At 41.9% G+C, this 11,254-nt stretch overlaps 1 protein-coding gene across 3 annotated transcripts in view; it reads right to left on the bottom strand.

Moving 5' to 3' along the window:
* Positions 1-2,219: 2,219 nt before the first annotated feature.
* The window catches only part of vit (vitrin), a 55,033-nt gene continuing 45,998 nt past the window's right edge, over positions 2,220-11,254 (bottom strand). For all 3 annotated transcript variants that reach the window (XM_048596433.1, XM_048596434.1, XM_048596435.1), the window contains 2 exons: positions 7,224-7,737; positions 2,220-4,885 (listed from right to left, as the gene is read on the bottom strand). In XM_048596433.1, coding sequence (XP_048452390.1) covers positions 4,707-4,885; positions 7,224-7,737 — 693 coding nt within the window. In that variant the 3' untranslated portion in view covers positions 2,220-4,706. The remainder of the gene's footprint in view (positions 4,886-7,223; positions 7,738-11,254) is intronic.

Genomic DNA, 11,254 nt, shown 5'->3' with positions numbered 1-11,254 from the left:
GAATTAATAAATGTTCGTACATTGCAGATATGACAAAGTTATGTATAGTATGTAATAAACTAGTTGTTAAAATGTTTAGGATGATAAGAAATTGCTATATTTAAAAACTTCTTTAAAGAACTGTTTACGATGGTAAAGCTTTATTTTACCTAAGGGAAGAAAAGTGTGATAGAATAGGTGGTTTCAAAGCTTCTATTTCTGAGATACACCCTCATTGAAAAGGGGAATCAAAAATAGAAACTGACCTTCGCAGTTTCTAAGGAAACCAAGACCGAAACTGTGATTCGTGTTCTATAAGGGCTTTGGGACCTTGGAGCAATTATAATGTGTTAGAGCTGCTCCCCGCAAAACACAAATAGAACAGTGTGGAGGAGGTATCTGGATTTGAAGAGAGTAGCACATGTGGATAATAGTCTGTTAACAATGTAACAGACCTGATATCTCTCAGATTACTATGTAGAGCAATAACAAGCAATAGAGTTCTACAGAAGCCTAAGCTTGAAGATAGTCCATGAGCTTGTCTTCTCCTCAACCTGTCTCTTTAACTCAAACTCTCAGATCCTAAATCCAAACAACTAAAGAACTGGAAACCAAAACTTCCTGTTAAATCTAAACAAAAGGTGACAGAGGTAACAGGGTTCGGTAAGTAATTATAGAGTCATACAGCAGGGAAACAGAACCTTCGGTCCAACTAGTTCACGCCGACCATTTCCCAAACTTAACTAGTCCCACCTGCCTGCATTTGGCCCGTATCCCTCCAAACTTTTCTCATTCGTGTGTTATCCAAATGTCTTTTAAATGTTGCAACTGTACCTACCTGCATCCACCACTTCCTCAGGCAGTTCATTCCACACGCTAACTACTCTGTGTAAAACAGTTGCCCCTCATGTTCTTTTTAAATTTTCTCTCACGTTAAAAATATGCTCCCTAGTTTTGAACACCCTCACCTTAGATAAAAGACCTATTTTTAGGGTCTTTTTACCTTATCTATCCCCTTCATGATTTTATAAACTTCTATAAGGTCACCTCCTACACTCCAGTCAAAAAGGTCCCAGCCTATTTTTATAATTCAAACCCTCCATACCCGGCAACACCCTGGTAAACACTTCCTGAACCCTCTCCAGTTTAATAATATCCTTTCTATAATAAGGCCATCAGAACTGCTGACAGTACTCCAGAAGTGGCTTCACCAACGTCCTGTACAACCTCAACATAATGTCCTAACTCCTACACTCAAAGGTCTAAGCGACAAAGGAAAGCATGCTAAACGCCTTCTTAACCACCTTGTCTACCTGTGACGCAAATTTCAAAAAATTATGTATCTGAACCCCTAGGTCTCTCTGGTCCACAACAGCATTAATCGTATAAGTCCTGCCCCTGTTTGTTTTACCAAAATGCAATACCTCGCATTTATCCAAATTAAATTCCATCTGCAACTTCTCAGCCCATTGACCCAATTGATCAAGATCTCTTCGTAATCTGAGATAACCTTCTTCACTTTCCAAATATGTTCAGTAGTACAGTACAGGCAGGCTGAAGAAGACAGAATGTTAGATCCAGAAACTGAGAATCAGTAAAGGTATCATTGCTGTAACTGTTTCTGTTATTTCAAGGTATCATTGGTGGACCCTGCATGTACTAGTTCACATAATTTCCCCTTTGTTCTCAATTGACATTCAAATCCTGCCTAGAGAAAATACTGGAATAAATTGATTTGAGAAAACAAATCCTGTCTGAATAACTGTGCCTGACTTGTTTTTGCCTATGAACCTGAAACAATCCAGCCAATTTGCCACAGATTATTGTGTTCTCCTGAGGACACCTTTCTTTATTCCACATCTCCCACCACACATCCCCCGCCCCCATCACAGCTACTTTCGCCCTTACTCCCAATCTCATTCCCACTCCCATCCTCTCCTCATAATGCATCTTGGAAAATGAAGAATTGAACATTTAAATGTAAAAGGAATGTGAGAGTTAAATTAAGCTTACATCTGTACACAATTTTAACATAATTCTAAAATCTAGTCAGACAAAATTTGACATTAATTCACAAAAATTAAAAATTTACCAAAAGTCTGGTGCATGTTTTGAGAATGGAGAATGCAGGAAAAGGAAACAGCTTTGGGAAGGGAATTTCAGAGTTCAGGACTAGACAGCCCCCAGATTTGTTTACAACATGACAATGACCATTATGAATAGCAACAGAGCACAGCCCATCAGTCTGAATACCTGTGACTTTTATTTATTTGGATATGGAATTACATTCTAATTACACTGAAGCCCAGACTCCTCAGAAAGCTCCTTTCAGGATCTATTCTCAAGCACCGGGCTTTGATTGTTTCTTTTCAGATATTAATTATTTGGTTTTAGTTAATAAACTAGCTGTATACATATCATACACAATTGCTCTTATACTGCAGCTTCAAATGAGTATTTAAGCCAAAAGAACTCACTACGTCAATCACTATGAATAGATATGTCTTAAGTAATACCCCAATGTAAATAATTCTTATGAAGCAAGGTGCAGTGGTTTTATTCTTGGGGTGCAGTTGACTCTGGTCAGGCAACATTTGTAGCTCCTTTCTTGATCTGAGGATTTTAAAGAGTTATCTATGTGATTATAGGACTAGACTCCCACAAAGGCCAGACTGGGCTGGACCAACAAGTGTCTTTCCTTCTGTGGTACATCAGCAAACCAGGGAGCTTTTATAAAATATGTTGTAATTCTCAGTCATTTCATCACCAACCCCACACCCTAAACCCACTGCCCCTCCAACTGTTACTCACAACAACCAGATGTTATTCTATTCAGTTTTTACACATTTGTGCTTGCTAGTCCAATGCCATAACCATTGACTTAATAAAGCAATTGACTCCACTGGAAATAATCCTCACAGGCTGCTCACCTTCTCGTAAAATGTGACTGATTCAACCATCTCTGGTAAGAGGGCGGTAAATGGAGATAGAATTGCGGTGGATTTTCTCCAGGCCTGCTACTGTGTCAAAACACAGATAAAGTGAGGACTTTAAGATAAAACAAAGAACTGCGGATGCTGGATATCTTGGGGGGGGAAAGTGCAGAATTTACTGGCAAAACTGCCAGTTCTGAAGAAGAGTCAGTAGACTGAAAAAATTAACTCTGCTTTCTTCCCACAGATGCTTCCATGGCAGCTGTGTTTTGCCAGCAGTTTCTGTTTTTGTTTCAAAGAGGAATATTTGCATTTACTGCTCATGAGATTGTGCTATATGTCTGAATAATAGTCATTGCATTTCATTTGCAGCACAAAAAAATTGCTGGTTGCCCTTTTGTGCCCAGGCTGACATTGGGGAATTGGGGACGCAGGGAAGCTCATCTGAGTTTGTGAACCGGGAATAGCTGGCATTTCAATCCTTGTGCCTTTCAAAGCAGAAACCATACCTCCAGATAAAGTAAGCTGTTGTTGTAGAGCACTTTGAGACATCTTCAGCATGAAGTGAGGGTCTGTCTGAATTCATGCTTCCCCCTCCTATCCCTGTAAGCAAGGCAATTTGCATCACCTCAGCAAAGGCTGAGAACTGAGAGTGGGCACTTGCTGACACATGGTTCTGGAGTTTAATGGTGGGCTTATTAGGCAATCAATTTCTTGATCTTTTTCTAAAGTACATGGTGAACACTCTTTCCCTAAAGAAATGGAAGAGAGACTACATGTTAGAAATGATCCGGATGAATGTCTGTTGGGCAAGAACACAGGTAGTGCCAGGATCTCAGGCCCCAAAATTCCAATCTGCTTTAAAGTTAGTTCAGAAGAAAGGTTTAGCATATCTCCTAACCACAGGAGATCCCAAAGAGCTTGAAGTTCTTTTGAAAGGTTCTACCTCCTACAGTTGTAATGTAGGAAATGTGGCAACCATTGTGTGTACAGCAAGCTTTCACAAACAATGATGAGGTAATGACCACAGCCATTCCATCCCAGTCCTCATCTGGTTTACATGAAGACCACTCTGTACTATTATATAAGTGGCAGAGATTGGTAGGGAAGGATGGTTGGTGGATCTTCTGGATATTCACTTCACATGAAGGAGGAGCAGTTCAAGGATGGTGGGGTGGTTTCCCAGGCTAGCCCATCAATTCTGCCCCTGTCCTGTGAACAAAACTGAACAGTTATGTCCCTTTGAGGCCCCCAAAAAACTTCAACCTTCCTTCTCCCCAAACCTCACCCTGGGTCAAGGACAGAACCAATTACCTCTTCTTGAAGCAGTCTATTTCCTTGCAGTCATTTTATTGATATTCTTCTAGTACTTATCTTCTTGCACCTAATAATAAGGCTAGGGAAGGGGAAAGTTGATGGAGGAAAGTGTGAGTTGCCCCAGCTGCTGTTAGGGATGGAGAGCTGCTAGTGGGCATTAATGGACTCATCATCATCCGTCTCTAGGTTTTGGGAGAGAAGCCTTGGGCAATCACTCTACAAGGTGTTGGGAGCCCTCTAGGAAATTTGGGACTGTGGCAAGGAACTAAATGAGCAGCTTGAAACAGTGAGTGCAAAGGGATCGTTAGGTGCATGCTGTCAAGACTTCATATCTAGCTGCCTCTAAAGTCTGGTGTCTGTATGAAAATGAGGAACCAAGTCTGTCCCTTTCGCTGGATAGATTGAAGCTTGCCTTCTAAACGGTTTATATTGAGCAGTGCCTACATCTCTTGATCCACTGGGGAGTGATGGGCTTTCTCAGTTACGAGGCTGAGAGTTGAATTCTTGACAGATATTGTGCACAATCCGGGGCACGAACTGATATAAGTTGTCAAAATCATCAACAAAGAAGGAATGGTCTTTGTTGGGGTCTGATGCAATGTACTCCAGCTCGTCCATCGCAGCCCAGGCAATGCCTACAGCATACGCAATCACACCTACAAACAAGAAACAAGCAATCAGACTTACATAGAATCATAGCACGGAAACACACAGCTCCACGCCAGCACTTATCGTCCACTTGAGCCTATTTATTTTATCTCCCCCATCACAATATTGTTCTATTACTTTCTCCCTCAGCACCAAGTCGCACATTCCCACCATTCTCCAGCTAAAGACATTTCGCCTGAATTTCTTCTTGAATTTATGATTCCTGGTTTTGGAAACCTCCACAAAAAGATATTTTCTCAGAGTTGACCCAATTGAAAGACTCCACAATGTTAAAGGCTTCTATCAGACCTAGTGACTTCTACCAAACTTGAGCAGGGATTGCGGTGAGACAATTGAGCCCACCAGGGTGAACCTGTCAAACTGGTTTGGCTTGTCATTCGGAGAAGATTTATGAAGATAATGCTAGGGATGAGAGTTCGGATCACAGGAAATTTAGGATCTCAATCATTGAGATTGTGGCTGATCCATGTCTGAACTTATATCTGTTGAACATCCCTTAATACCTGTGAATAACGACGACCCATCATCTCAGATTTAACATTTCCAGTTGGACTAGCATTGACTGTCATTTTCAACTCAAGTTGCAAGCTCTAGCACCCTTCTGTGGAGAGAGGTATTTCCATATTATTAACTACTATGAAAAATTTGGTTCACATTTTTAGACATCAGCCACAATCTCAAACTTCCCCAAACTGCAGGAATGGTTTTTCTGTATCTTCTTTTTCTGTTTGTCTTGATATCTTGAAAATTTCTATCAACTCACCCCTTAACCATTTAAATTCCTGGGAATAGCACCATTTTTTGTGTAATATCTCTTGGGAATTTAACCCTTGGAGCTCAGGTATTATATGCTGCAATCCCTCAATGCCAACATACTCTCCCTAAGATGTGGTGCCCAGAACTGCTTCCGTACGCCAGGTGAAGCCTATCTTAGATTTTAAACTTTAGGTTTTCTAGTCCCATAAATATAAAGGCCAGTGATAAATTAGTTATGGATTACTTTGTGACATTTTCATGATCTATGTACATGCACCTCCCAAATCTCACCGAAGTTCCAATGATTTTAACATGTACACTCTTCCACCCTTATTGGGTCTAAAATAAATGTCCTCATATTTTCTTACACAGAAATCCACTCACCACAATTTTTGCCATTCATTTAATCTACTAATGTCTATGTAATTAAGTTTCATGTGCACAGCTTGAAATACTATTCATCTTTGTGTCATCAGAGCAAAATATTGCAGATGCTGGAGAACTCAGCATCTGTGGAGAGTTAATGTTTCACGACCATTGACTCTCCTTCGGAACATATCTTTGTGATAATGGCTAATTTGTATAGGTAAAGGTATAAAAAGCCACATAAGTTGTTAGTAAATACTACGAAAAATTCCAACACCTCTAGTCCTACTCTGTCTTCCGCCTTTTGGCCAACTTCCTGACCAAGTTAATAATTTACCTTCAAATCCATGAGCTTTCAGTTTAGCTAACAGTCTCATGAGGCACTTTATCAAATGCCTCCTGAAAGTCACAATAACTAACAGCCACAGACAGTCCCCTTTCCACAACTATAGTCATATCTTTGAAAAATTCAATCAGGCTTTTCAGGCAGTATGTGCCCTTTACCAACCTGTGCTGGTTTCCCCTGGTTGGGTGAATATTCCCAAACTGATCTATAATTAGAGTCTCCAGCAAGGGCTTGATTTTTAGGTGACCCCAGGATCCAGGTCAGGGAGCCTTTGCCCTTTTCATGTATAAACTGGTTTTCCATTCCTCCCACTGATCTTCTTGCTATTTGAACAAAGTTTACTGTGGACAGTCTGTCTCATCCCATTGTGGTCAGTCTTCCCCAAAGCTAGAATCTTAGTAGACATTAGCAGCTATAGGCAGAAACTGGGATTGGTCTCAGAATATGTAGATTAAGAGAGATTTAATAAATTACAAAAGTTATTAAACAGTTTTCGTTCAGTAAATGAAGAGTAACAGTTTTGGCGACTGGAGGGTTAGTAATCAGAACAGACAGATTCAAGGTACTTGACAAAAGAATTAGACATGACATGAGGAGAATTGTTTTGATGCAGTGAATTGTTATTATCCAGAAAGCACAGACTAAAAGGGTAGTGCAAGCAATTCAATAATAACTTCCAGAAGACAATTGGACATAAACTTGAAAAGGGAACATTTATAATTGTTCAGTTCTGGTAATGTGTTCTCTTTTCCAAATGACCAGTACAGTGTCACTGTGAGCCCCGTCCACAGCGTGGTGTCACCGTGAGCCCCATCCCCCAGCGCGGTGTCACCGTGAGCTCCATCCCTAGTGCTTACCGTCTCTATGAGCAGCAAGTGCTGGTGCCTGCACATCATCGTAAGACCGTCCATCGGTGATGACAATCATGAGCTTCCTTTTGTTGGGTTTGGAATTGCTAAATAGATGCTTTAATGCATAACTGATGGCTTCTCCAGTACTGGTGCCACCGCTCCAGTACCTAATGTCCTTAACAGCAGTGGTTAGTGTCTCCTTGGTGCTGTGCTTGTCAAAGCCAAACTCGAGTCTCTGCTCGTAGGTGTACTGCACCACTCCCACCCGTGTCCCTGTGTCGGAGATCTCAAACTCCTGGCTAATGTTGGCCACAAACTGCAGGATTGTGCGGAAGTTGCCGGTTCCCACGCTGCTTGAACCATCCACTACAAAGCCAATATCAGCTGAGTTGAGGCAGGTCTTGCTGCAGGCCAGCTGCTCGGTGTCACATACCCGTTTTACCAGCGGGCCCACCGCCTGGTACAGCTTAAACCAGCTGGGCACATTGATGGAGAAGTAGCCATTAGTTCTGCACACAGACTGGAAAGGATGAGAGAGAGATTTATAAACTGTATTCCTCTATATCCGTCACTGCTTTGTTCAATGATTTTAATCTGCCTTTCTATGTCTCATTGTAATTTCCCACTCCCATCTTTACAACAGTGCATCAAAACCTGATTGACTGATTGATGATGTTGGGGTAAGTAAGAGTGAGAAAGACGGCTAGATTGAGAGAAGAAAAGAGAGTGGAGGCAGACAGAAACAGCATAACAGAGAAAGAAGCAGACACAGAGGGTCAGTCGGAGAAAAGTGGAGTCAGAAGCAGAAAGAGTAAGACAATGAAGAGGCAATGGCCTAGTGGTATTATTGCTGGACTGTTAATCCAGAGACCCAGGTAATGTTCTGGGGACCTGGGTTGCCGTGGCAGATGGTGGAATTCGAATTCAATAAAAAAAATCTGGAATTAAGAATCTAACAATAACCATGAATCCATTGTTGATTGTCAGAAAAACGCATCTGGTTCACTAATGTCCTTTAGGGAAGGAAACTGCCATCCTTACCCGGTCTGGCCTACTTGTGACTCCAGACCCACAGCAACGTGGCTGATTCTTAACTGCCCTCTGGGCAGTTAGGGATGGTCAGTGATGCCCTCATCCCATGAATGAATAAAGAGAAAAAAAGACAAACAGATGGAGAAAAGAACAGCGAAACGAAGCAGGGCAATGGAAGTATGGAAAGCAAACAGACAGAAAGAGAAGGTAGTTGGAAACTGACAGGGAAGGAGGAAACAGTTTGTTTTGTATTTACGTGGAAATGTCCAGGAGCAGCAGCTGGTCTGTATGTGGAACATGCAGTTTCAGTATATGCTGTGTCAATACATGCTGTATCAGTATACATTATTTTTGTATACACTAAATCGCTATATGCTGTTTCAGCGTACACTTTTTAACTATACACTGTGTCAGTACACACAGTTTCAGTATATGCTGTATCAGTATATATTATTTCAGCATACACTATACTAGTATATGCTGGATCACTATAACATTTCACTCTACATTGTATGTAAACACTGTTTCAATTGCTGTATCAGTATACACTGAATCACTATAAACTGTGTCTGTGCGCTGTTTCGGGGAAGGCAATGACCTAATGCTATTAATCCAGAAACTCAACTAATGTGTTGGGGACCTCAGAACAAATCATGTCACAGCAGATAGTGTAATTTTAATTCATTAAGAAATATTCGGAATTATTGAAACCATTGTCAATTGTCAGAAAAACCCAACTGGCTCACTGATGCCCTTTAGGGAAGGAAATCTGCCATCCTCACCTGGTCTGGCCTACTTGTTTCTCCATAGCCACAGCAATGTGGTTAACTCTGAAATAGCCTTTCAAATACCTCAGCTGTATCAATCACTATGAAGTCTCAACAAAGAAATAAAACAGGATGGACCAGCTGGCATTGACCCAGGCACCAGAAACGATAATGGTAAAAATAGCCATGTCGACCCTGCAAAGTCGTCCTTACTAACATTTAGGGGCTAGTGCCAAAGTTGGGAGAGCTGTCTCACAGACTAGTCCCATAAGCCTAACATAGTCATACTCATGGAATCATACCTTACAGACAATGTCCCAGACTCCACCATCACTGTCCCTGGATATGCCCTGTCCCACTGGCAGCACAGACCCAGCAGTGGTATACAGTCAGGAGGGAGATGACCTGAGAGTCCTCAACATTGACTCTGGGCCTTATATAATCTCATGACTTAAGGTTAAAAATGGGCAGTTGGTGGTCAGTTAAACAACTCATTGGAGGAGGAGGTTCTACAAATATCCCCCTCCACAATGATGGAAGAGCCCAGCACATCAGTGGAAAAGATAAGACTGAAGCTTTTGCAACAATCTTCAGCCAGAGATGCCAAGTTGACAATCCATCTCAGCCTCCTCCAGTGGTCCCCAGCATTACAGGTACCAGTCTCCAGCCAATTCGATTCACTCCATGTGACATCAAGAATCTGTTGGAGACACTGGATACCAAAAAGGCAACGGGCCCTGATGACATTCCAGCAATAGTACTGAAGACTTGTGCTCCAGAACTTGCCGCTCCCCTAGCCAAGCTGTTCCAGTACAGTTACAACATTAGCATTTACCCAACAATGTGGAAAATTACCCACAAAAAGTAGGACAAATCCAACCCAGTCAATTACTACCCCATCAGTTTATTCTCGATCATCAGTAAAGTGATGGAAGGTGCTATTGACAGAGCTATCAAGCAGCACCTACACAGCAATAACTTGCTCACTGATGCCCAGTTTGGTTTCCACCAGGTCCATTCAGCTCCTGACCTCATTACAGCCTTGGTTCAAATATAGACAAAAGAGCTGAATTCCAGACATGAGGTGAGAGTGACAGCTCTTGACATCAAGGCCACATTTGATCAACTGTAGCATCAAGAAGCCCCAGCAAAACTGCAATCAATGGATATCAGGGAGCTGGGATATTGTGCTGGAGTACAATTCTGCTGTTGTTGATGGCCCACAGCACCTCATGGATGCCCAGTCTTGAGTTGCTACATCTGTTTAAAGTCAGTCCCATTTAGCATGGTGATAGTGCCACACAACAAGAAAATGGGACTTTGTCTCCATTGTGTGGTGGTCACCCCTATAAGTATGGTCTGGCCAAACACAGCAAGTGGATTGGTAGGCATGAGGTGAGGTATGATTTTCCCTCTTGTTGGTTCCCTCATTACCTGCCACAGACTCAGTCTAGCAGCTATGTCCCTTTGGACCCAACCAGCTCGATCAGTAGTGCTGCTGCCACCAAGCCTGTCTTGGTGGTGAAAACACCACCCAGAGTACATTTTGCAACCTCGCCACCCTCAGTGTTTCCTCCAAGTGGAGGAACTGTTTCTATAAAAAATGGAGCAGATTGAAGATACCCAGGGATGGCTGGCTAAAGACAATGTCGAACTGTAATCATTATCTGCAGTGGATGGGGAAGGTTCATGTTTAACAATTTTTTTTTGTGAGATGATTTATTTTGACACACTTGAAGAAGTTTGTGCCTGTCAGCTGTGTGCAGGAGATTCTTCCTTCAGTCCAGTACTTGTACCTGAAGGATCTTTAGGCAGACAGAAGTTACAATGTGGGATTCAGAGATGCAAATGGAGTCCATAAACTCTTCTCGAAGAGCATAGTGTAGTGATTTGAAAAAGAGGAATATCCAAATGGAAGTGGAGAGAGAGCAGGAAAGTGAAGTTTAACACATGGCTTGCTGCAGAAGCCAAACTGACAAGATTCAATTGGATGGTTTTGACACTTTTACAGCTCGACAACAGCCAACAGCACAGAGAAGACAATATTCACTGATCTGGCCATTAATAGCACATGGGCCTGGAACACTGGTATAGTTTGTATGTATAGACCCACCAGCTTTGAACTAAATCCTACTTTAGTTATAAACTTTTGCAAGAACGTGAAGAGGAATAAATATCAGACACTTTACATCCCTAAATTGCAGGGACCACCAACTGATATGGAGACCATTCCATCAT

This window comes from Rhincodon typus, chromosome 5, assembly GCF_021869965.1.
Source record: "Rhincodon typus isolate 14 chromosome 5, sRhiTyp1.1, whole genome shotgun sequence".
Taxonomy (NCBI): Eukaryota; Metazoa; Chordata; class Chondrichthyes; order Orectolobiformes; family Rhincodontidae; genus Rhincodon; species Rhincodon typus.
Note: the sequence above shows the minus strand (reverse complement) of the source record. Positions and strands in the feature narration are given on the sequence as shown.